Below are 27842 nucleotides of genomic sequence, written 5' to 3'. Positions count from 1 at the left end.
TTATTGTGTAAGTCATCCTGGGAAAATGTGTAGATGGACAAGAATATAAATCTAGCAATAAATATTTTTATCTACATTAATTGTGGATCAAATCTAATGTAATATGCAGTGGTGCAACTAGGAACATTTATTTTAAACCATGGACTTCATGGGTTAAAACTATTTAAATAAATAACTCAATATGCTGATCATTTAATTTTTTTCCCCTTCAAATTTTTCACATCATGGCCACAGGAATAAAGTGGCGTTTTTTAAAAACAGAACATTGTGCTTCCAGCTTATGTTATTTTACAGAATCAAAATCTCTGAAAATGTGTTCCTGTACCCAAGCCTGAGAAGAGGTCAACGAGTCTGGCAGGCTTGCAATGTTGATTATACTTTGTTGCTCAAAAGTGATTAATCTCAAAATGGAATATTGTTCCTTTGTATCCAGTACATTTTTTAAAAAGAAAATGCATTGTTTCTTTGTGAAACACGGAATGCAAAATAATAGGCTGTGTGTATCCTTCTGCCTCCCAGTGTGCTTTGATCTGCATACGCCTTGCCTGGTTTCACTATACAGCTAATTATATGCTAAAACCGCTTTTAATTTAGTCCTAGAAGACAGATTGTTGTATGGGGACCACTGACCGGGGGAGTGGGACGTACCCTAGCTTCTATGAATGAATAAGTGGGCCTACCAGCTGCCTAGTCAGCTTGATAGTCCCCTCTGGTCCTATGATACCAATCAGAATTAAACATGTGGTTGGCTGGACTTTAGCTTTTATGCAAAAAAGAAAAAAGACAGGGAGAATGCTTAATTGCAAGAAAAAATTAGTTGATCAGATTCAATACAATAGTAATTTGGAAGTGATATTAACTGAACATCAGTCTTCAGCAGTTAACAGGGTCAACTGGCCTTAAAGCATCTAATTAAGTCATTAAAACAGATACAAAAACCAGAGCTGTTAAACCTAGGCTCCTTCAGTCAACATCTTTGCTAGCTGACTGAAAAAGCTTAATAAAAACCACTGAGCACGACTTCTTTTGTTCTGTAATTTTTTATTGGATGGCTTTGAATTTGGCTTGCAGCTTCCTCCCCCTTCATTTGCAATGTATCTGGGGCTAATGTAATATTAGATAATCACCTCCAGGATAGCCAGTTACCATGATATTCCAATTAACATGTTAGGTGTAATTACAACAGATTATCATTTTCAGAATTTGGCATTTAATTGAAGCATAGGTTGCATCAGTTAACATCTTTATAGTAAGAACTAAAATGGGCATGTTAATGAAATATATTATGGTAAAATTTGGATAATAGAACAGTATTGATTAAGTAAATAAAAAATGCATGTTATGCCATTCGAAGTCAGGCCAAGAATCCACTCTATGTATCTCTCTCTCTCTCTCTCTCTCTCTCTCTCTCTCTCTCTCTCTCTGTGTGTGTGTGTGTGTGTAGATACATAGCAGCAAATTGCTGCTACTTATTACAAAGTGAACAAAATGTCTAGATATGTCCAATTCTAGTTTTAGGCACGTTTTTGTCTGAGAAGAAGCGCGAGAACCAGATATTTTTAAAAAATCAACTGATTTCTGATTTTACCTTTTTAAAATTGTTTTCATTTCTATAGTTTTATATACAGTGGTACCTCGGTTTACGAACTTAATCCGTTCCGGAAGTCTGTTCTTAAACTGAAACAGTTCTTAAACCGAGGCGCACTTTCCCTAATGATGCCTCCCAGCGCCAGTGCCCTTCCATCATTCAGATTCCGTTCTTAGACCGAGGAAAAGTTCACTAACAGGAACACTACTTCCGGTTTTGCGAAGTTTGTAAACCGAATAGTTCGTAAACAGGGCAGTTCTTAAACCGAGGTACCACTGTACTACTGTTGTATTGCTGATATTTTTATGAACAGTGGTGTATAAATACTTAAACATATAATGCAATCTATGGTTTCACTTATTAATGTTTTCTTCTGAATAACCATGCATAGAAAAGCCATGTTTTCATTCTGATTTGTTTTTGTAGATGATCATTTTACGCTATTTGATTATTTCCATGTACACTGCAGTTTATTTGCCCTTTTACCTGTTTCTCTGGCATACTATGTTTCAAAAGGAGAGAACTTCTAAAAATCATTTTTGAACAAACAAAGATAAAAACAAGAATAAAGTTCTGTATTGCAAAATCAGTATCCCACTCCGCTTAGCTCAGGATTAAACTTGTCAACTAAAATAGACTCTTCTCCCCTACCCCAAATAAACAGGGCTTATTATGCTTCCAGGAAAATATTCACACCTACAATTTTCACACAAGTCTTCATTGAAAGGGGGTTTATAAATTGAGGGGGTCTAATACTACTCTTCATATACTAGTTTTGTAAGAGTGTGTGGAGGTTTCATGTCACAGAGGAGTGCTCCTAAGAAACCACAATAGAAAGGAAAGAGTAAGACAGTATTGGGGACCAAGGAATTCAAACCTGCTTGGAGTCATATTATCTAGTGTCATGTCTAGCAAAATAAGCTAATACCACACCCTGACACAAGCAGTCTTACATATTACATGTTGAATTTATTTCCAACAATACTGCTAGTGGTTGTTAGAGGCATATCAGGCTTAAGTACACATGCAAAACTACTGTTAGTTGGTCTCCCTCTGTGTGAGGTTATTCTAACCAATTTGATTTTCCTCTCCTTCACTGAAATTTAGAACTGGTCTAGACATTACATTTGCCACGGGGATCAACATTGCCATGGTGATTTTACCATTTCATCCCCACCAATATGATTTATTGGACTGCTTTTCTTGGTCTAGAAGCTTTACCTGATAAGAAAAGTTCTATTAAAATATTGGAATACTGTGAACGTATGGATTATAAATTTAAGAATAAGTAGCGTCTGCATGATGAACGCTAAAATCCTATTCAGTGACTTAATTCAAAGGTCTAAAGATTTACAGTTACAGTGGTACCTCGGGTTACGAACACTATCCGTTCCGGGACGCAGTTCGTAATCCGAAACAGTTGTAAACCGAAGCGCCATTTTGCGCATGTGCAAACCGCGATTTTTGCATGCCCAGACCTCATGTGCCGTTTCTGCACATGTGCAGACTGCGCGCACAGCGAAAATACTTCCGGGTTTGCGGAGTTCATAACATGAGGTGTTCGTAACCTGAGGTACGGCTGTACCAGTAAATTCTATACATTTCTACTCAGGCACAAGTCCCACTTAGCTTAATGGGGCTTACTCCCAGGTAGGCACGCACATGATTACAACCTAAAGGTAACATTCAAAAGGAGACATTTGCTTTTATATTTAATTCAACACTGCTTCTAAAATTAATTTAGAATCTTATTTTTAATTGGCTTCCAGAGTGTATCAGCTTCTTGAATTTGACAAGCTCTTTGGGCACCAACATTATAATGTCACAATATTGTATACAACAACCAATGAGAAATAAAAAATGGAAAAGTAGCTTGTCAATACTTGTTCAGTTTATTCTTTTAACCATCATGATTAATACTAGGAATAAGGGTAGCAGAAGAAAGCTGTATCTTAAGTAGCTTATTATGGAGGAAGCTCTGTTATCAGATCCTACTTAATGAATATTTCAGATCAAACTGCCCAGAGGCACATCACACCATTTGTTACAGCAGACTTAAATTTCCAGTTCACCCAAACCCTAAACATGTTCATCCTTTCATTTCAGTGGATGCTACTTCCTAAGGATACTGTCAACACCTACTCTAAACATCTCACAATCCAAATAAATACTATGCTTCTACAGTATTTAATACATTTTAATTGATACTTCTCTGCAGCAATATTTTATCTATCTATCTATCATCTATCTATCTATCTATCTATCTATCTCCATCCATTCTTCCTCACTTTCATTGGAATATGTGTTGGCATACAACTGGGGTGTGTTACTGAATACATTTTAAGGATGTCAAATATGTTCAGCTACGAATGCCTTCAATTCCTATCTTAAGTATATTATTGGAATATTAGATTTGGAGCACAGGTTTGGGATCAGTACTGACATTGCATTGAATTTACAATGACCTTTTCCAATAAAAGCTTTAATACAGCTATAGTAAAAGTTTTCTGCCAGCTTTTTGCAACTTTCAGTACATTTAATTCAAAGGATTATAGGTTTATCTTGGAAACTAGTATGTGTGAAGTGTGTGGTTTGTGTTTGTGTGTGAGTGTGTGAGTGAGTGAGAAAGAGAGAGAGAGAGAGAGAGAGAATGCTTTTCAGCAGGAGGGCATGCTGCCTATAAAAACTGGGGAATTTTTTAAAACTTGGAATTTTTTAAAGAAGAGCAAGAAAAGGAATTTCTAGGGATACTTGTGTGATCATCTTAGTGCACTGAGTATCCCACAGCTGTCTCTTATTTGTTTCGTTTCTAACTAAACCAATATTTTTTATGCAGTGGCACCAGTACCGTAATAATAATAATAATAAAGACAGGGACCTACTATCCTCTTTTTTTGTTCCATGCTGAAAACCTCTTTGTTTTTCCAAGCATTTTTGAAGAGCTGTTGGTCATTTGTCCCATATTTTATAGCTTCAGGATGCTTTAATATTTTGTATACCACCTCAATATTTTTTATGAGTTGAGAGTTTACAAATATCTTTATAATTAATCAATACCGGTAGGGTAGGGAAAGGTATCAAACTTAAGGCTGCTGGTTGAACTAGCTATCTGACAAGAGTCCCTTTCAGCAAATTCCATGCCGCACTCAGTAGGCTGATTTTTTTTTTTTAAGGACAACCCAGATATATTTAGAAGTCCTGTGAATTTTGCAAAGTGGGGTGAATGGAGGACAGGAGAGAGTCCATTATGGTAAAAGGACTGTGGGGTGAACATAGCTAAACCTTGCCCCCCCCTCACTGCTGGGCTTCTTTGCTTCGGGCCTTGTTCTTCACAGCGTGGCTCACTGCTCTCAAATGAGCTAGAAGAAAATAGCTTAAAGCAAAAGAATACAGCAGTATGTTAAGGCGTGGCTGATTTTTTACTCCTCTCTGTTCAGGTGTACCCTATACAGGTATACAGCTGATATCTTGTACAAAATAGACTCCTCTCCACACTTTACATGCATATATGCATGAGGAAATAGCATGAATAATTATGCCTGGCTTCAGTATCATGGCTTAGGTTTAGTTGACCTTGGTTCTCCAAGGTGTTGTGGCTGTACAATGGTGTGCTTTGTGCTATGAATGTTGCTTGAATGCTGCGGCTCAGGCACACACACACACTTTATAAGTGCACAAACCTTCCCCAGCACCACTTAATTCTGCTTACAAGCAGCATCATTCAGCTTCACACATACAGCAAATGTCTGCCAGTGAAGCACAAGCTGATTTTTTTTCCTAGTGAAAGCTCTAAGACTCATAAATATTTGATTAAGACTATAACAAATTGGCTTAACATGGGGGGAAAACACAGTGTGATGGGGACTCATCTGGTAGATGGGCCATGCGTAGATAGGGACCATCTGGGGTTTGAACTTTCTACCTGACCCGTGGCTGGATAGTGTTTGTTGTCCTAATTGTTTAATTAGCAAGATCTATGCTTCAAAGGAGCAGGAATACTAAAAAAGCAAACCAAAAGAAAAGGCAAGCTCTGATGTGAGAGACCTTTCCCATGTGTTTTATTCTTTCTTTCTTTTTTTTTACTTTCAAGAACTAAACAAGCAACCTACTATGGGATGTAAATGAACTGGATCTAGGACTTGATTATACCAAGTCTTTCCAAGCCATTGAGATGCATTGGTTCGGAATATCCATCACCAGCAAATTCCCCTGATATCAAACTCACTCAGCAGAAAAATAATGGCTTGAGCAAATATTTGTACATTCTAATACCAAGAGGAAAATTCTGGGTAATTTATTATAGTTAGAAATAAAATTGTCAGCACAACTAGAATTGAGAAAATACCAAGCACTATTTGCGTTTAAATTGGCAATTCATGTAATTTAAAGAAGGCTTGTTTTATATAAACAGATTGGCCTTCAGAATATTGTTTAATAATATAGTCAGACAAGCTGTCAATATGGTCCCAAGGTCTGCTTAGGTTAATATGATTTACAGTCTAGAGGGGGAAACTGCTAGAGAATGCTGGTTTGTTGACATATTAACTCTGAAGCTCTATGACAATCAGGGAAACTGTTAGCAGTTGCTTGGAGGTTTCCAAACAATCAGTTTTAAGAGCAGAAATACATTCCTTTTTTATTTATTATTATCTACTATAAATAAGAGGGGAACAATTTATGACTTCTGCCTGAGCCTGAGTACAGTAACAAAGGCAATCTTGGCACCTGCCACATAATAACATACAAATATACATAAGGCATCCATTCAGACAGCATTATATTTTTAAACATATCACCATGTTCTACATATGCAACATTAGAATACCAGAGTAGTGTCACCTGAGCCATCGAACTTAAAAATGGAAATCATAATGCTGGTGGTCAACAAAAGAGGTTTAAAGACTGTCTCAAGGCAAATCTTTAAAAATGTAGTATAAACATTGACAACTGGGAAACACTGGCCTGCGAGTGTTCATTATTATACTGTATAAAAATAACATAAATGTAATTAGACACACATAAACTCACCAGATATTTAAAAAGACAATTTACTCAAGAATGCCGCCTGATCAAGAAGTCTAAAAATATGGATTTGCAACACTTGAATTTCATCTTCATAAATTCTACTGCTTTTGATTGAATCAAAGATATTTTGCTAGACCTATAATTTATCACTGTAAACTATCATGGAGATCCATAACAAACTATTTTTAAAATTATGACTTCCTATATGTGATTAAGTACATGCTCAAAAACATAGCAGCAGCATACAGGGGTATCATCAAGTCAGCCCCAGCCTTTTATCAAGACAAGTGCTCCTGACACACATATTTTGGAAGTAATTACAAAGCAGAAAATTAGTAACACATTCAACACTAACAGAACCTCTGTTCTCAGTTGCTGCTGCATGACAGAACATATAACTATCCTGTGCTGTAAACAGCAGACTGAATATTAACTCACCAAATTTCATCAGAATAACTCTTGTCTCAAGTAAACAGTTCTATCAGTCCAGTGATACCAATGCTTCTGCCTCAAGAAGCTCTTTGCAAACGTGTTGTGTAAATAAATAATAGAATTGTTTCTGTAACTTCTCTAGCCAGACTAGATTGGGTTTCTCATGTCTAGGGTTTCACGGCATACTGCCAGTTCTCTGTTCCATGAAAGTGCAGGACTTCAGCATAGCTTAAGATCAAAGGCTAGTGGTGTTGACTAAAAGTTCAGCTGATAAAAAACACACGGATCTAGTTCAGTGAAATGTAAACATGTTTGCGTCCCTTTTTGAGAATAAACCCATGTTCAGTAAATTTTGCTATTCAGTTCAACTCAGTTTGAGCATGATCTAGCTAGAGTTAAACACTTCTGAACATTTTGTTTTCAATAAGAGAATATTGAAACATGTGTAATACAATGGTAAAAATAAATGGGGGAAGCAAATGTGTCAGTTTGGCTAAATTATTTTCATACATTTTTAGGAAGTGAAACTGACGCAAGACATTTATTTTCATATTAGTCTTTTGAAGACGTTTTAGTATTCTAGTTTTAACTTTTCCAACTCCATTGAAAGTTGTATGTTTCCATCTGCCTCTAAAGCAGTCCTCCCTCACCTACAAATCTTTACTTTACCCTCTGTGTCTTGGAGGGGAAGAGAACAGCCCAGTAATGCCCCATATATGATGATGTCCTCATCATATACTCTAATGGCTCTACAGTGTGTGTGTGTGTGTGTGTGTGTGTGTGTGTGTGTGTGTGTGTAGCAGCAGCAGCAAAAAAAGCTGATGCTATTGCATCAACCGAAGTATAGTGTCCAGATTAATGGAAGTAACAGTACTGTTCTAGCAGTGGCGTAGCTTCATGCTCCGCCACCAGGGGAGGAGAGCAGGCGGGTGTGGGGTGGGTGCGCATTTTGGGGGGCGGGACTCACATTTTGGGGGTGGGGTGCGCTAGCCATAGGGGCATGGCATGCGTTCTAGGGGCGGGGCGCCCAGCGTGGGCGTCGGGGGCAGCCGCCATTGCACCCTCGGAATCGTGCGCTGCCCGGGGTGTAGCGTCCCCAATGCCCCTCCCTTGCTACACCCCTGTGCTCTAGTTTGCCTTGGTCAGACTGTCCTGTTCTGGGAACCACAATTTAAGAAGGATATTGACAAACTGGGTGCTATCATAATGATTAAGGCCTTAAATGATAATTTTAGGTTATGGAGTTGGGAATGCCTAGCCAGGAAAAGAGAGGAAATATGATAGCCATCTTCAAATATCTGAAGGGCTGTCACATGGAAGAAGTAGCAGGAAGTAGAACCCGAACGAATGGATTGAAGTTATAGGAATGGAGATTCCAACTAAACATCAGGAAGAACTTTTTAACAGCAAGAGCTGTTTAACAGTGGAAAAGACTCCCTCAGGAGGTTGTGGACTCTCCTTCCTTGGAGGTTTTCTAAGCAGAGGTTGGATGACCATCTGCCACAGAATGCTTTAGTTGAGATTGCATTGCAGGGGGTAGGACTAGATGATCTTAGGGGTTCCATCCAATTCTACAATTCTATGAAGGGGATAGCTACCCCATCTCAAAGATGTTCCTGAGGCATTATACACTCTGCATTCATTCATTCATTCATTCATTCATTCATTCATTCATTCATACATAACTGATAAAGCAAGGGGTCAGTAGGAATACAACTCCCTCAGTGAATCAAGAGAGCATTGCATTGGGTTGTAGAGTCCATTTGTAATTCAAAAGCTAACTTTTTGTATCCTCATCCTGGCAGTTTATGTTACTCTGCTTTTGTACTCATATGGTTGTGAAACCATGGTTATCTCAGGGATACCTTTGGCATGCTTTTGGAAACCACTGTGAAACCTCTCTGATTTAGCTAAGGCATAGTGTTTTTATTGAACCCTAGGCTCAAGCATGTACACAATATCAAGTGAATTGTAGAAGCTATTATAGGATGACTTCTGCCAAAATGCCACAGAGCAGAACTGGTCACTTTGTCCTATCCCTAGTTGCAGAGCCACTTCCTTAAAAAAGAAAAAGAAAAATCACTTAAGTTTTGCCTTCATGCTGTTCTTAGGTGACACAACTAGCACCTAGTACTACTATTAAACATACTGGTGTATTGTTTGTATCCAAATAAAATATTTTTGCCACAAATGCAATATAATGACTATAAAGGAAGGACCCTAAAACAATGGAAAAATTTAGCAGAGGAGAAAAAAAAACCACCATGACAACTCACATATTGAAGGAACAAATGTTTTACTTTTTCCAGATGTGTAGATCATTGAAAGCAAACCATTGACTCTTTTCTTCCATTCCTGGCAAATGGAACTTTAAGATGCAAGCATAAAGCTATGTATTACTCCCTTTTAAACCCTGCAATTTATTCCCTGTGGGTTGTGGATTTGCTGACTCAGACTGTTCCAGTCTGCTTTTATAACCACTAAACCAAATCTTGGGAATATACTACTTCAAGCCATGCTATTAAAAACATTGGTAATTCAATACCTAATTTATTTTATTCCCGCCCTCGTGCGGCGTATGTTATTATGCTTTTGTACTTGTATAGCTGTGCAGCTATGGATTTGCCCAGCACAGGAAGGGCATACAATAGACCTATTGTGCAATTCACCTAATGGTAAGTGAATGGTAAGACTCCCTTTCATTACAACAAAGCTGGGTAGCAACCATTTAAGCAAAGTATTAATATTTGCACCGATTTATGTAGTCCTGCTTTTCATTTGTACTGAGTATTCATTATTTTGTGCATGTTGGCAACCAGAATAATCACAACCCTATGACTGAAATTCACCCACTACTGGATACAAAATCCAAACCTCCCTTTGAGAAAATCTGCAATCCCAGTGCTTATGTATGCCCAGGGCTGCCCTGGGCCTGATATAGAAGCTCCAATTGGTGAAGAATGTAGACTGCAGATGTAGATGGGGGCAGGTGGCCATAAGCATGGGACACCTCTGCTAACACATCTGAACTGACTGCCCATATGCTAGCAGGCCAGGTCCATGGCTCTTGCGTTGAATGAATTGGGTCCAATATACTGTTATACAATGGGGGGAACCCTAGAAATTAATAAACAATAGGGTTTTTTTTATTAATTGGAATACAGATGAAAGTACAAGCTGCAGAACTGCACTAGACAAGGAATTCCTGGGCCTATGCAAAATGACCTGGCCAAGCTATGGCCATTAAGAAACAACACAGGGCCATTGAGAACCCTTGACAATGCATGTGAACTATACTTCCCCTGGCCACAAGGTGTGAACAGAGACTGGAGTTTGGAAGGTTGCCAGGGTAGCTGGGCTTGAGATGACAGGCAAAGAGTTTTTAGCAGGGTATTCTGGCAAGAAGAAGGAAGAGGAAAGACTGGAATACATCTTGAGCTGGCTGGGTGCACTCCTGTGAGGGAGAAGCCCCTCTTGAAAGGACCATGCTGTAAGATCTGGACTCCCTCCATGCATACTGAAGGTGGAAATAGGTGAATAAACCATATTTCTTAAAGCTATGATAGCCTCTGCTGTGTCTCAATTCTCCAGAGGAACACAGATCCTGGGTGAGTGCCTGGAACCCCATGGGCTTTTGCTACCACTCAGCAGAGAGAGGGGGAGGCACCCAACTTTTGTTGACAATACCTTAAGGAACACTTGAACCTTTATATCCCAACTTGATCACTGAGATCATTCGGATAAGCATTGTTAGTTGTGCTCTGACTGGCCTCAATTAGAGGTCAAGCATTTAGTGTTGTCATTCTGTGGAACACTCTACCAGCAGAGATTTGGTAGGGATCCCTACTTTTGACTTTCAGATAACATTTTAATGCCACCAAGCCTATGCAGGTATTTAAAACATTCTTGATTAGTCTTTCACTTTAATGATTATTTGCAATGCTTTTAATGGTGTTGTGTAATAAATAATGTATAAAACAAACAAACATCCACATTTTTCTAACCTCTTGGTTGCATTAGTGAAAGGTACTCTACTTTGGACTATCTTCTAACATTAGCTTGTAGATAATATGGCTGCTCACTTCCTGATCTGAGCCTAGACAGGAAGAAGCATCTATCTCCAATACTAAATTAGCTAGAGCGGTTGCTGACTGGTTTCTAGGCCCAGTTACAATTGCTGATTTGACTGATAATGTCCAATGTGGTTTAAATCTAGTATTTCTTGCATTGTGACCATTGCCAAGGGCTGTTAAATGAATAAACGAGCTCATTTCAAAATTTATAAACCACTCTTCATTAAGAGGATACCTGGATGGTGCACAGAAGCAGAATGTCAAATATAATACAGATGTCAAAATAATATTAAAATATTAAAACCACAAGAATTAAAAACTTTGGAAACAACAGATATATTTGGAAAGGCTTAGGATAAAAGCAAAGTATTTAGCAAACAGTAAAAACATGATCAATAGATGTATGTTCTTTTAAGGTGCTGGGTGGTGTTCTAGCAGTGCAATGCTTGCCCATAGGGCTATGCCCACCAAAACTGTAATATGGATTATAAGATTAATCTTCTTGTGATGTTGCTGGACACAAAGATGCTGAGAACCCAGAAAATTGTTGGCAAATCTGACTAATGCAATCATCTGAGATGCTCAATATACTCAGTGTTTGGGACGATGTGTGTTTGCTTTTGTCTTTCATGCGGCACACTTCTTGGATAAAGTGCTTACCTTTTGAGGATACATTTTGAGGGTTACTTTCTAATGTCTTTAAGGTCAGGGTGAATATTCATAAGATAAGAGAAACCACTTCTATATAAATTAACACCAGGAAGTCACTTTTCTAGTGCGCCTCATCTGACCCCCAACCATTATTTGCATTTGTGAAGCTCAAGTAATCAATCCCACTTTCTATAATGAGTATCTCTTTGTCATCATATGGACCCCCCCTCGGGACCCACTGCTTCCTCCGAGTTTTTACTCTTAAGATTTTAGAAAGAAAAATCTATGGTAAATGCCAAGTTCCATTAAAAACAACAACACAACTGGTTGTTGGAAGTTCATGCAGAAATCCAGACTAGACTGTTCCTTTTAGCACAGTGAATAATTACATAGTGTGAAATACTGTGATTATTTAGATTACGCATTTCCTTGAAGCACACAAAACACCCCATTCAAAATATACAGCTCAGCCACATAAAGAAGTCATGAGAGGAATAAGGAAGGAACCCTCTAAGTCGCTGCAAGTAAACACTATTAACTTGCTTAATGGTGCCACTCCCCAAATAAGTTTCACTAAAGCCTACAGTATCAGAGCTTGGAAAAACATTCAGCACGCCAAATACGAATTGTCCAAATATGAACTGACCAGCTTATTGTACAGTCTGTCCCTGTACTGAACAGAGGGTCCTTTAAACATATAAGATATACAAGTAAGGCTGAGAATACAACAGAAGGGCACATTTAGATCCAGCAATTCCTTTTGCTGTTTTTAGTTCTACATTCAAAGTTCACTCACAACATCTGTGACTCAAAAGAAGCAAAAGTAAATGCAGAAATATTCATAAAGATTTTTTTATAGCCCCCAACATTCAACTCTACACAAAAGAATTTTGCAAAGTAGCAAACACATTTTAGGATTACAATGCCGGTTGAAATCAAGCAGTTAGGAAAGATAAATATTCTTCATAAATCAGCACTTGCCATTATGAAAGACCTCTATAGTTGTCAGAAGACATGAGAAACATAGCTAAGGGCAAACTGCTAACAACCTAAGCCCACGGGGGCAGGCACACAAGTTTCAAAAGGTACCTGATTGTCCTGACTGAAATGCAGTATTTCCACATCAGATTCCACATTGCACTGCCATCTCCCTTCATGACCTCCTCTGCAGTGTGGAAAAACACACACTTATTCTGAAGAATCCAGCGAAGTAGTACATTTAGAAGGTGCAGAGCAAAAGTTAGCCAAGTTTCAGGAGACAGCTAGGCTCTGATTCATGAACTCAAAAAAACGATTCCTCCAACCTCCACTGACTTGAACTGAGCAACTCACAGAGGGAAGCCAGCTTTCCCATCAGAGGTCTCAAATTACTGCTTTCTTTACAATCTACAAGAACTGTTTACATTATTCACTAACTAGGATCATTCAGTGCTGCTTGGAAAGTTACATGTCACTGTTTTGGATGATCAAGTTAAAAAAAAACAGTAAGAGAGCAGATAGCATTTACTGCGTTTAAAAACTCTTGTCTGCAGGGATCCAGCATAGCATTTGCTAGGACAGTATGCTTACAAAATGCACTTAAATCATACAGCGTAGTCTATGAACAGCTAGCAGTTGGATTTTTAAAAAACTTGACTAGCGCCAAAAAAAAGTAATGAGTCATTTTCCAATGCTGGGCATGAACACACACTGTAGGAATGAATATCTAAACCTCTTATTATATATAATGTATCAGTCAGCTAGGACACTCAGTTATACTTCAGTAGCTGAAATGTAAATGTTTCAGTGAAACAGTAATAAGCTGTATGAGGGTCACACCTTGTATGGAAGTTAGTTGATTTTATATGGTTATGCAGTTAAAGTTACTGACAATATACCACTAATATATTTCCCATAGTTACTGTATGCAGGTTAAGCATTACTTTTAGCTCACCACACATTCGGAATAAAATGATATTCATCTTTTGATTTGCTGTGCTGATGGGAATAATTTAGCCTTGATGGATCCTTTTGCTAAGGCCATCACCAGTGTCAGGAAATTTATTGGACATAAATCCTTCTCCGTAAGCCATTCCTGCTCTGCATCTTTTTCCTAACAAGGCAACAGGCCACCAGTTGTTAGTTTAGGGGGCATGGCATTGCAGCAATCTTCTTCCTGCCCAGCTCCTGATGCTGGAACCAGGCTCAAGGAAAACTGGAACGCAGTGATAAAGTAAGGGAAGAGGTGCTGAGTTGCAGGTGTAAACTCAGGTTATAAATGATTTAAAATGAGCAAACTAAATGATTTAAAATGAGCAAAGGACCCATTGGTGCCAGTGAAAGCCTTTCTGCCCATCTTTTATTATATGACATTGGGGCTGTCTCTTTTTCTTTCTCTAGATTTCAGCATTCTGCACGGATAGGAGGGGTTAAACTTCTCCATGTGCTCTTGATCTGGATTGGCCCTCCAGTGTAAACACAAACACACACACATGCACACATACACAGAAAACCACATAGAGCTCCATACTAGGTATTTAATCTAATATGTAGTTTGAGCTTAAGAAAACCAAACGTAAAGCACAAGAAATTAACGTGTTTATTTTGCTGCGAATGTACACATTATATGACTACAGTGGAAATTGGAATGGAGGACTTTATAAACATAGTTAAAATGAACATAAAGTTTTTCAGCATGAATGAAATCAAAGATGGGAAGTATCTCTTTTTTGAGTGGCTTTTGACTCATCATCAGCATACTTGGTTTAACTTACAAAAAATGGAAATGAGCAATATCACAGTTTATTTGAGAGCACAGAATGTGCTATGGAAACTAGGAATCTGAATTTAGACATCTTTAGAATAGACCCATTGAAATCAATTGGACATAACGTCTCAAAAATGTTTGCACAGGATTTTCCTAAGACTGCCATCTTTAAATGGGTTTTAACAGATGAATGCATTTTCAATTATGTAAACTTTAAATTACAAACAAACAAACAAACCATCTATCTTAGAATTAGCTTGAAGGTGTGTGTGTGTGTGTGTGTGTGTGTGTGTGTGTGTGTGTGTGTGTGTGTTAAGGCTGTGAAATCACTGTATAGGAGCCCAACTATAATTATATTAAGAATGTTATAAATACAAATTGGAATAAAAGTTGTCTTCACAATAAAAAAAGTTAATATAAAAAGCCTCCCTCAATCTATAGGGCTTTGTTTAGCAGATAAACAAGGATTAAAAAGATAAAAGCATCATTGTTCGGCAAGTGGCCTGCATTGGTATTTTTGTTTCCCAGCACTGCAGTATTCAAATACTTATCTTAGTCTCTTTCATTCATAAGAATCTCGCTAGGTCTTCTGCCTTGCTTTACTGGTAAACAGTACTATGAACTCAACATGAAGCTAGGAGACTTGACAATAACTACAAATTTCAGCTCCCCTGATGGAAGAAACATTGTTGTGCACTTCGTTTCCACTAATGAGACTTTGTGCGTCTCCAGTTCATAGCTGCCAAGTTTTCCCTTTTCTTGCGAGGAAGCCTATTCAGCATAAGGGAAAATCCCTTAAAAAAAGGGATAACTTGGCAGCTATGCTCCAGTTCTGGATATCTTCTCCTTCTTTGGCAATCACTTGTAGCCAAGTAAGATTGTCTTCCATGAACGCGGTCTTAGTACTGAATCCACAAATGACTGTGAGGCCAATTCTGGATCCACACATCCTTCCGCAGTTGGGACATAGGTTACCGGGCGGGAGTTGATCTTTGGTAAAGGCTGTTCTCCAATTGGAGCTCTTGCAGGCCAGTGTTTCCCAGTTGTCGGTGTTTATAGTACATTTTTTAAGATTTGCCTTGAGAGTTTCTTTAAACCTCTTTTGTTGACCACCAGCATTATGCTTTCCATTTTTAAGTTCGGAATAGATTAGTCGCTTTGGTCAGGCATCTGAACAACATGATCAGCCCAACAAAGCTGATGCTAAAGAATAATTGCTTTGACACTGGTGATCTTTGCTTCTTCCAGTATACTGGCATTAGTTCGCCTGTCTTCCCAAGTGATGTGTAAAAAAATTTGGAGACACCGTTGATGGAATAAAGTACAGCAACTCTTTATCACAAACCTATTGTCTTGTCAAATTGTGTACCTTGTCAGGTTTTTTTCTTTTCAGACGTTGGCAATTAATACTAACTAAATAGAAACTAATAATGTCATAAGGAAACTACTTTATCTTTTGTGAAACTAAATAGGTAGTACAATTTCCATACTGCAATATCATGAAACATATCAAGAAGGTATAGAACAGGCTTCCTCAACCTTGGCCCTCCAGATGTTTTTGACCTACGATTCCCATGATCCCTAGCTAGCAGGACCAGTGGTTGGGGAAGATGGGAATTGTAGCCCAAAACATCTGAAGAGACGAAGTTTGGTAATGCCTGAGCTAAGTGTTCCAATGCAAGAGTTAACAAGCACCTTTTAACTGAAGCTTTTATTTCAGGTACTTTACTTATACAGGTAGGTAGCCGTGTTGGTCTGTAGTCGAAACAAAATAAAAAAATTCCTTCCAGTAGCACCTTAGAGACCAACTAAGTTTGTCATTGATATGAGCTTTCATGTGGGAATTGTAGTCTCAAAAGATCTGGCGGCCGAGGTTGAGGAAGCCTGCTATAGAACAAGTAAAATTAAGATAAATAAATGCAGTTGGTTATTCAGGTGACTAATTAAAAATTAAATAGCTGTCCAACTTCCCACCTGAAAATTCATGTCTCATCCAATACAGTTTCACTGAACATTGACTTGTCATTTGTATGAGGAACCTGCTCACTTGAGGGTGTTAGAATGCCTCCTTTTACACAGAATCTTTGAATTCTCTTTACTGCCTTACCTCCACCACTATAATAGAAAGTTATAGAGCTGTATCTAATGCTAGGCCTACTCAGAGTAGGCCCATTGAAATGAACAGACATGACTGACATGGGTTTAGTAATTTCAATGGGTCTACTTTAGCATTGGGCTACAACCCACATTCGGGTTTCGAAGCATCTAATCTGCAAAAGTCTGGCCTCCACACACCTTATGCTTGCTTTCACCTCTTGGGTTCCATTTATGTAGGATGGTGAAAACTGAAGCAGACAATAAAGGACTCCAACAGCATCTATTCCAAACTGAATGAATGCTCAACAAAAATAGAGTGAAAGATAAAGTGTGCCTCTCCCCCCCCCCTTTCCTAATATTAGAACTCGGGGTCATCCAATGAAATTGATTAGCAGTAATTTCAGAACAGAAAAAGAAAGTACTTGTACACACAATGCATAATTAATTTATTTGGTGTGACAGCAGCCCTTGTCTTAGGTAGCTTTAAAGGGGCATTAACCCTATCAAGTGTTATTAGCATGAGAGCTAAAGGAACCTGCAGATGCAGAGGCATTACCAGCTTCTGTGTGGGAGATGGGGGCAAATGTGTGGTTGTTGGCTTCATGCCCTGGTTACAAGTTTCTAAGAAGCATCTGGTGGCCATTGTTGAAAACAGGACATTTCAGTGGATGGACCCCGAGTCTGATCCAGGAGGACTTTTCTTACAGTCTATGGCCTCCACCCAAACAAGTGCCTTACATCTGAGGGACACGTACCCTAACAATCAAGAATATCAACTACATTTTCAGCTTTATCTGCTCAACAATACACCATGTGCCCTAACACCTGAATATTGTAACTTCCTTGCTCATCTATAATGTCTAGCTCTTTAAATAGATTTGAGAGGGAGAGCACCCAATGTTGCTTCTTTGTCCCACTAGCCATTAAAACTATTTTTCATTTCCCTCAGTGAAATCTAATTAACTCTGCACCTCCGGCCATATGCTTCTGGCGTATTTGAGACTAAGAATGTAGGAAGAGCATTGCTGGATTAGAGCAAAGTACTATATTGTCCAGCATTTTGTTCCCACAGTGGCCAAGCAGATGCCTAAGGGAAATACAAAGCAGAACACACTGACAATAGCCTTCCCCTGTTGTTTGCTCTCCAGCAGCTGGTATTCAAGTGCCTCCAATGCCAATGGTAGCAAGAGCCATCATAACCAGTAGCCTTGATTGTGAGTTCTCACAAAAAACAGGATTCTGGCCTTGATAAATGTTGGTCTGCACTAGCCATAATTTATTTTGTGGTGCAATGGAGTGGACTTTCATAATATGGTGCCCTGAGCTAGGACAAAATTTGGCGACCTCCCCCTCTCGCCTTCTGTTCTGTGCATGTTCTCAAGTATGCTACACCATAGTTTTGAGTTCCCTTGGCTCGGTGCCCTGTGGGGAGGAACTGTTCTCATTCCCAGAATACCTGCGCTGGGAGCAAAATCAAAATAAGGATAGTGATGATGTTGATGATGTTGATGATGATAATCAGCTTATAGACTCTGATGATTAAGTAGTATATAAATGCTGTTAACATGAACAAAATCTCCACTCAAACAGTTTGCGAATTCCAGCAACAAGAATAGAAGTAAACAAAAACAAAAACACACACACACACCACCCAGGTGCATATTACCAATACCTTTAGCAGCTTCCTGTATATAGCACTCCCCCCTGCATACTTAATCACATAGTTGAAGGGAGAATGTCTGATTTTACACTCACTGTTGCCCTTCGCTTTGGCTGCCTTTCTGATATATGGTATCTGCTGTAAGCATCATACTAGAAAGTGACAGAAATTGCCACTTAGTACATGCCCTTGGGGAACAGAAATGCATTGTGCAAATCCACCTGAAAGGAAGGCATACACTGTGATAATATGAAGAAGAATTAGACACAGATCTCTTCGCATACTATTTTCCCAAGGCAAAATATATTACCAGGAAAGGTGCCATGAGAGTAAAACACAATATTCTAAATTCCTAGAGAATCCACAATAAGTAGCAGTTCTTTCCAACTTCAGACCACATGTGTTGTTAGGAGACTGCAAGCATATGAAGTGCCTTTTATCATAGGACAGACAGTGGTGTTTTTTCCATTTACATAACCTGAGAGCTAAGCAAAGGGTCACAAATGCAAGGACTGCATGTACTAACTGTTTTGCATGGAACGATGCTGAAAGCTTTTACATTATTTATGCATTTGCTGCGTGTGTGTCATTTGGAAGTTTGCTTTGGTTGGCTGTCTCCCATCATTTTATTATGAAGCAGACTCTCTGCAGAATGCACAGCACATGCTGTAAAAATTATATGGAATGACAGTGTATGCTAGAGAGAAGGGAAAGGAGGATGTACACACTCAGCTGCTTTGCAGTTGCAGCAAATTTCTCCAACGCTAGCTTCTTTGGAGAGCTGTACTGCAGGCACTATGACTCATAGGCCAGCTCTGGGTGAAGTCACTGTCAAATGAAAGCAAAGCATTTGTTCTTCACAACAACTACAATCATGAACTCTACATACAAGTTCAGAAGGGGTCTCGCTATGCATCTTTGGTTTCCAGCTTATTGCTATTGTCTTCCTCATGATATACAGGGTCCCCAAGGAGCGGGACTTATTTATGAGGCAATATAGATAGTGATCCAGCTGATATCCAATCCTAAGCATACTTACAGTACTTGGAAGCAAATCCCATTAAACTCAGTGGCATTTACTTCCTGGTATATAATGTTATAGGCTGCCCCAAACCCTGCCAAGCCATGCACGGGATTCTACGGGTCTTGGCCTTCAACCAGAGTCTGTGCTCCTTTAGAGAATCAAAGACATGACAGAGGTAGTTGTGGCTTTTAAAAATATGATTTATTCATATATTTACACCTGAATCTAGATGGAGGGAGTCCAGATCTTACCACATGGTCATCTCAAGAGGGGCTTGTTCCCCACAGCAGTGCAGCAGGTGAAGTCCAAGGCATCTCTCCCTCTCTCTATTTGCCTTCAGCCAGTCTGCCAAAATGGTTCTGGGCTTTTCTCAGCTATCCCAAGCCTCCTGCCAAAGGCCCCAAACTCTTCCTGGGACATCACACCCAGTTACCTTGGCTGTCTTCCAAATCCCCTATCTCTGTTCTCACTTCAGGGAAGGAGGGAAGGACAGTTCTCTTGCACTGCAAATGGCCCTGTATTGTTTCTCAGTGGTCTTAAGCTTGGACAGAGGTCCTTTTGCACAGGCTAGCCCAGGAATTCCTTTGCAGCTTGTATTTCTCCCTTCATATACCAAATAGTCAAAATTGAGGTATTTAATGATTTCAAGGGTTTAGCCCCTTCCCCCAGCAACCTTTAACAGTATGCACAGGACTAGGCTGCAAGATAGGAGGAAACTGGCCTCTATCTCAGGGACTATAAATACACGTAATAATTAAAATTGCATTAACTCTTTTTCCTGCATACTGTTCCCCCCTCCAAACAATTGTATAAGCAATTCTTCTCACTTCATTATTACAAAGTATGAATGATATCCAACAGCTTTTATTTCTTCAAAGAAGCTATGTAAAAGCAACTTATTTTAATATTAATGTTGCCTTTCATCTCCAAACTGATGAAACTGAAGTTCTAAGCATATGGTACAGTCCTCTCAGAAACAAAAAAAGGGGGGAGAGTAAGATTTAGAATAGACAGGCATGTTTATCATTCTAGCTTTTGCCTTATTCAGTAATGGACAAATTAGGGGTTCAGAAGTAGATTCATTTCCCTGCATGTGCAAGCCTCCTTCTCAAAAGTAATGTACAGTAATGTGAGGACAGGAAGGATTAGGCAATTTTCACCATAGAAGCTGTCACTTCTGAAACCACTGATGTTCAAAAAAGAAAACCTTATGATTGACAATGTAATATAACTGTATCCTATCACTATACTGAAAGTACAAACCATGTACTCTAGTTAAAACTGATTAATCTCATAATGCCACTGCCTGCCGCTGATACCACAAAACAGGGGCCTAAACAAAAGCGAAAACAGATGACCATAATGGCACACATGATCTACAGCATCTGTGCCTTCCTTTCAAATTGCATGTAAATTAAGGCTAATGACTCCCTTAGTGGCCTCTATTGTGCAAATACAGTGTAAACATGATGAAGGTAGACAGGAAAGTAATATAGGCCTTAAGGGTCTTGGACAAGAATATTGGGAGAGAAACAGCTCCTAAGTGTCTGAGTGGCCCAATCTGAATAGGCATTAAGGCTAAAGCTGTGAACAAGCACCAGAGCAAGGGGAGGAGCTCAAGGGGGCAACGGGGAGGATGTGACCTAGTCTTATTTTCCCCAGCTTGTTAACTGACACTAAGCTAGAATTCTCCAGTTTGGATATAATGGGGAAATTTGGTTTAATACAAGCCAGGATCTTTACAGGAATCTGGCAAACAATGGGAGGACATAAGCGGTCAGGCAGAATAGCTCTGTCCCAATGCCTGTTCTGGGTTTCATAGAGCATATTTTGTGAACCTTCAGACCATTGTCCACGTTTCGTCAGCATTCTGGTTAAACATAATCCATTCAACATACAAAAATGCAATGAAGCACTCAGTTTAAGGATGGAATGCACACTGCATGTTCCATGGAGAAGTTGTAGAGAACAATGAAAGTTGTAGAGAACAGCCATTGTCTGTAGAATGCTCAGCGCCTTGACAGTTGTCCATGATGTTACAAGTCTCCACACACCAATACCATATTCCTGGCATATTTGTTGAGTGGGGTGTGGATTTTAACACAATGACACAATTCCCCTTAGCAACTACTTCTACATTACAACTGGATTGCTGCCATGTAGAGGTCCTTTTCAGCAACATCCCAGTGAGAATGATTTTCTCCAGATATTACTCCTGACCAAGTGTGAAGGATTGCAGCAACTGACCTTCGAAGAATGTTACAGTGATTCAGTGTTTACCACTGCTGGGAACAGATTTTTTATCACCTTTTATTTTACTTTTTATATAGTGTTAATAGCAACATTTCTCACTTGCTGCATTATAGAAACAGAACACTTGACTTAGTCATTCTTTGCATAACCTGCAGTAATGTCATATGATTCTATAACAGATTGTCACAGATTAAACGGACACTTGAACCTTTGAAAGCATGGGGGAAATGAAGAGGCTAAATCTGAATTACAGTGCAGATTTGGCCTATACACACTGAATTAGCCATGGACTTGACAGATTCTCTTGTGGCCAAAACTATTTGCATGAACGGGATCCGAGTTGCCCTACAACAAAGAACTCCAGCTACCAGAGATAACATGCTTTGCATTTTTTAAATATGTATTTACAATATACACAGTACATGAACTGTTGTCCTTCATCATGAGCTGTTGTCCTTCATCCATAGATTTCAGGGTGGTCCCCAACATAAAAATACAAGAGAAAAAACACAAAATACAGGCAGGGAGCAAGTCCCCCAGACTCACAGCCGAGGTTTTTCTCACGTTTTCCATTCCTCAGAAACAACAAGGCCTAGGAGGTCACCCAAGGCCATTTTGTACCTTCCAATAATTTCTTTATGTAAGTTATTCAGAAAATAAACTAGATTTTACTTCAGCAGTAGCAATAGCATTGCACCTATAAAGACTGTGCTACAGTTTTGACTCGAAAGCATGTAAAATAGTTTGATGCAAGAAACAGATTAAATGTTTATGCAATATTTCAGTGCATCATTGTGAGTTATATCCTTTTCAACCTCAGGTCTCTCACATTGTTTAAGGAGTGGGTACACGATACTGGATGCAGAGTGTCTTGACTGTCTTGTGTTATTTTTAATAGCTTGGAAACCAGTGATTACATTTTTTTAAAACCTGCATTTGCAAAACCCTTTCTCCCTTTAGGTAGCTTTAGCATGAAAGAACGATAAAAATATGAATGGCACAGTTTAACGTCCACACACAGAACACCTGCTGAGCAAAGTATTAATCAACTTCAGATTTTTATTTCGGGTCTTGTAAAACAAGCTCATTCTTGCACATCCACCCACACCTTCACACTTTCTCCACATGCCCCCACTTTTCTTGTTGGCCTTCTGGCATTTTCCCAAGAACATTAAGAACAAGACATAAACCTCTAATGAAGAAGAACTAGAAACTGGGTAGTATATTTTTACATTCACCATGCAATCCTGTTTTCACACACCTTTTTGTCACTGTTAAGCCAGCAAAAAATGTTTTCTTTAAATATCTTCTGAATGTCACTAATTAGGCATGTGTTAGCAGGGTTGAAAAATGTGCTCTATAGTTAAATTGTATTACAGTATAGAGTTGAAGGAAAACATCCAACCTTTTAAGAACAAATATATTTAACTGGAACAGTAAATATAAGAATGAACTGTCCATCCTTTAAGAGTGAAGTTCCATCTTCTGCACCATGATTTTGCTAAGTTTGGAAACTTAACTTTAAAAAGGAGTTTACACGCTTCTCCCACGATGTTGGAAAGCAAAGAGTCCCAACTTTATATATATATATATAAAATGTCCAGTAGCACCTTAGAGACCAACTAATTTTGTTCTTGGTATAAGCGTTTGTGTGCATGCACACTTCTTCAGATATAAACATAGTCCCAACTTTGTTTGTCTACTTATACATCATGATTTAAAAGGACATAATTAATTGAAAACGACTGGAAGACTTTCCCTTTCACCCTTGCAATCTTCATACAATAAACAAACCTGCAATTATCATTCACAAAAAGCACCTTCTGTGTTTAAAACGGACTTTATGATTTTATGGGGGGTGGGGGTAGAATAATACAGCCTTCATGTTTTGCTGTGAATACTGAACTACTTATACATGTTTTCTTCATTAATAAGCTATTCTGAATACTGAGACCTCTGAAGATTAGATAAAAAAATCAGGATAAGTGCACCACACATGTCAAATTAAATTGCTTATGTTGTTATTCCATTACTTTGGCAAGAACAATGCATCCGGCACCCAGTTCCATTACTTCTGACCATCGGTCACCATCATTTCAGCTTTCTGTCAGAGCTGCTGTGGTGTGCAGTTGATTTCATACTATATGAAACAAACTGTTCTATTAAAACTTTTTTCCTTGTAGGAATATTAATCTACATTACATAAAAATCCAAGACATTCCAAAACAATACCCAAGCACCAACTCCGTAATGTAAAAACTTAGCATTAACAGCTGTTCTTCTTGTGTGTGAGAGAAAACCAGAGTGAATTAAAATAAACAATGGCTGTTTTAGCTTATTTGTTTTAAATTAAATGCTATCCACAGCACAGCATCACCCGAATATCCAGGCAGAGAAGAAGTAGCAATAGCTACTATAGTTAAAAGGAACAAGCAGATTTACACCCTTTGTAATAAGTCTGCATTAATTTCCCCACCACACCCCTTTCCACACCATGCAAATGTGCCTTACAGCAAGTGAATGCAGCAGCCTACAGCCGTTTACTATTGAAAAGCATTTTAGATTTAATATTTCCTTACCTTTTATAGAAGCCATGAAGAGGCTGGAGACATAGAAACTGCCAGTAATCCAAGCAGAAGGCCTTTAACTTCAGCATTTTAAAACAGTTCAACTGCAAGCAAGTGGAATCTTTTTTTGCTTTTTATTTTTTAAAAAACACACAATGTCCTACTTTTTGCAGGGGGGAAAAAGAGAGAGACCAAATGGTATTGCATACAATACCCCTCCCCTTTTCTAGGCAGACGGCCGTGTATTTTCTAGTTGCCACCAATATATGCAAGCTCTTTATCCACATGGCACCGCACCTGCATAGCTACAGTGCATGAACTACTTTAATACAAAGAGACAGTAGTACAAAGGCTGCAAATTCATTTACTTTGTTAGTTGCTCCTCATTTCAGCTAATCTTCCCTGAGTTCATCCACATAGCCAGTAGTTGCTATTACACACAAACAAAAGGAGGAAAAAATAATAATAGTGCTACTTCCAGCCATTCCAAAAGCTCTTTGATAATAAATCATTAGCATATATTCCGGTCAGGATTCTTGGGGGCCGCTCAGAAAGCATCCTTAGAACTCACAAATTCCTAGGGAAAAGACAAGCAAATATCACCCTCTGCTGAGTAGAAACGTCCTGTGATCCCAGAAGATTTGAGACAGCATCATATGGAAACTCCTCAGTTCTGTAACTACGCTGGATACAACTTTTTTTTTTTTTTTACATATAGCAAAAAAGCCGGCTCCTCTGGTGTGAATCACATCTGCTTCATTGTCTGCCAAGCCACCTATGAAAAATGTTGGTTTCCTTATGACTGGGAGTGGAAGGGAGTGGGAAGTGACAAGCCTAAATGCAGACCCCTCCCCACTTGCAAAATAAATTATGCTTATCTTAATCCCAACACACTTTGCCAGTTAAGGTCTCTGTGAAGGGGGAAAAAAAACTAATCATCTGAACCACATGGTGCACAGTGGGGCACGCTCCCAGCTATAAAAGCCAGCAAGATAAAGCCCGCCCCCCCCACAAGATAGGTTGATTCCAGTTGCTATGGTAACAGGAACACATTGATAAAATCTAAAATGGAAGCACGATGACAGCTTTCCATTGGCTCACACAGATCTAATGTGCCTGTAACAAGCAATGCTCAGGCACTCTTAGAGCAATCTCATCAGCAGAGGATGAATTTGGGAGTTGGCTAATTAACAGCAGTGTGAAACAGCAGCTAGTCCTCATTTAGTTACAGTGGAAAGGCAGACCATTTTTATTCTAATGGGAGCACATAAGCAATTAGCAAGGATATGCTTTGAGAAAGGGAGTTTTAAAATTAGAAGCATTTTCTATTTAAATCCTTTGGGTGAAATAGGAATGATAAAAGCAGCTTTCATTTATCACCCTCTGAACCCTCAATCCATTTAGGTCTCTTATCTTTTAAAGAGAGACACTATAGGATTCAATTCTGCATTTTGTGTTATTTTTAAAATGTAGTGATTTCCTCTGCAAACATTCTCACTAGCTCTAATGAAGTATTCAAAAAATTAACGGCAAGCACATATTAAAAGAACACGTTTGTGGAAACTGAATTACTCTTAGAAAATATGTTAATCTGCCTTCTGACCACTCATCTTATGCTAATGTAATTTCTTGAAAAGCATCAAGCAAAACAAGATTTTAAAAGGAAGATTTATGTAAAAATATTTTGATTTTTAAAATGATAGCCTTTTCTAACAACACTGAGGTAACTTCCCTGTGTGTGTATATGGATAGAACAAGGAAAACAATGAGGTGGTAAATGCAAGTAATGGCTGATATGGTGGTATGCTGAAGACATCCATGGGGCAGAATGGGGTGTTTGCTAGGGTTGCCAGACGTCTGGAATTTCCTGGACATACCCAGAAGCGGTGTCCAGGCAGAAATCGGCAAAAATGTCCAGGAAAATCTGAATGTATGGCAACCTATGTTGGCAGTGCCATTTATTCCTATTTCCCTTAAAAAGAGCTCAGTGTAACCCCTGTGTAAATGGGGAGGTGCCTGTATAACTTTTTACTGTTGCTCCCTGTAAATATTTTCTTTCAATCAAGCGGCTTATTTTATTAAATAAAATAAATAAAATGCATCACCGTGAGCAAAAATAACTGCTAACATTGCAAGAAGGTACAACAATATAAGTCTTCCATTTCCACTGTGCTTGTTTCCAGTGAGATGAGTTTTTCCCCCTTTGATGTGTATCATTAGTATAATGCTTGTTTTATTCAAGTGTACATTTTAGGTGGGGGAGGGATATCTTTATGAGACAGCAGTTACACCTGAGCCTACATCTCAAACATCTTATCTCCACTTTGGAGGTAATAGAGTGGTATCTACACCTGCATTCTGACACAGACTAGGTACTCCTAATGTGCACCAAGCTTTAGATATGCCCCATATAGCACTATTCTTTCAGAATCCAGTGAAGAGGATCATCTGGAGCACATTTGCAATAAATTTGGCTGCACATAATTTCAGAAAGCACCTCATGTAGTTAATATATTGCATGTTCATCCATTCACTTGGCTTGTAAAGTATTCGCAGAAATGTTGTGCATGAATACTGAAGTAGTTGCTACCGTATGAAAGATGACATTGGGAATGGGCTGGGCAATGTGAAAGAACCATTCTAGAGGTGAAAAGGCTTATCATGTCAGAGTAAATGCTAACACATTATAAACCACGGTAGAAATCTCATTGGCGTTGACACTTCTGCCTTTGGGACTGGAGCTGTGATTTCTCATGTAGTATCTGGTGGGTGAGAATGGGCCATAGCTTTGTTTTGCTTCCAGAAATTTAAGCCCTACAGAGATCAACTATGCTCCATTAGATCAGAAAGCTTTAAGCCCTCTTTGGGGAGTTAGGAAGCTTGGCCATTCCCCGATTCCCTGCATGATTGGAAACTAACATAATAATATTAACTCCTGCTGCCCATTTTGCTTTTTAGTAGGATGAATTCTAGAGACAGCTCCTGCCCACATCCAAAGATGGGTATTGTTCTTAGCAGCTTATAATTATGACACTAAATATACGTCCACTAAGTCTGTTTCTGTAACAGATGGCCTCTCACAACTTTCATCTCAAGAGGTAGGTAGGTATTAGTACCCAACTGAGAAATTAACTAACAACAAGACATTCATAGCACACATTCAGATCTACTTGAGTACACCAGTAGTCCTGAAGCAAATGTGTCACACTAGCAACTACATTTGTGCAACTACTTTAAATGTATGGAATAAGTGGCAGGAGTCAGGAGTAGGTTCCCCCAGTGCTCTTTGGGCGTGGCAGGAGACTGTGGTGACACCAGGCCTGTAAGCTATTCAAAATTCAGACTTTTGGCTGCAGAACGGGGCACAAGAGTTTCTCCACTACCACCTAAAGCAGGCGCCAGCAACGTTTTCTGCCCGTGGGCCGGAGGATTCCCACAGACTATTGTCCGTAGGCTGGACATGGGCCGCACAGGCACAGAAGCGATTTCCGGTGCCGCACTGCCCATGTCCCAAACACTGGAAACGGCTTCTGTGCATGTCCGTGGCTGCGTAGAAGTGATTTCCGGTGCTGGCTGCCCATTTCCAAAATGTCCGCAGCGCCAGAAATCGCTTCTGTGGCGGTTTACCGCAGCAGGTGGCTCAGTTCAAGGGCAGTCCGTGGGCCGGATAAACGGCCTCCATGGGCCGGAGGCAGGTCGGCTCGCCCATTGACTCCAGTGGCGTGG

The 27842-nt window shown here is 39.2% G+C and overlaps 1 protein-coding gene across 8 annotated transcripts in view; it reads right to left on the bottom strand.

The window, feature by feature from the left end:
• Positions 1-27842, bottom strand: part of IQSEC1 (IQ motif and Sec7 domain ArfGEF 1) — a 321903-nt gene that overhangs the window by 136580 nt on the left and 157481 nt on the right. The window contains exon 1 of one of the 8 annotated variants that reach the window (XM_035106283.2): positions 12859-27834. The exons of the other annotated variants lie outside the window; for them this stretch is intronic. Coding sequence (XP_034962174.2) covers positions 12859-12926 — 68 coding nt within the window. The 5' untranslated portion in view covers positions 12927-27834. Of the gene's footprint in view, positions 1-12858; positions 27835-27842 lie in introns of those variants that run through there. 8 annotated transcript variants of the gene reach the window in all.

Source organism: Zootoca vivipara, chromosome 2 (genome assembly GCF_963506605.1).
Source record: "Zootoca vivipara chromosome 2, rZooViv1.1, whole genome shotgun sequence".
In the NCBI taxonomy this organism is placed as follows: Eukaryota; Metazoa; Chordata; class Lepidosauria; order Squamata; family Lacertidae; genus Zootoca; species Zootoca vivipara.
This window is presented reverse-complemented; position numbering and strand designations above follow the sequence as displayed.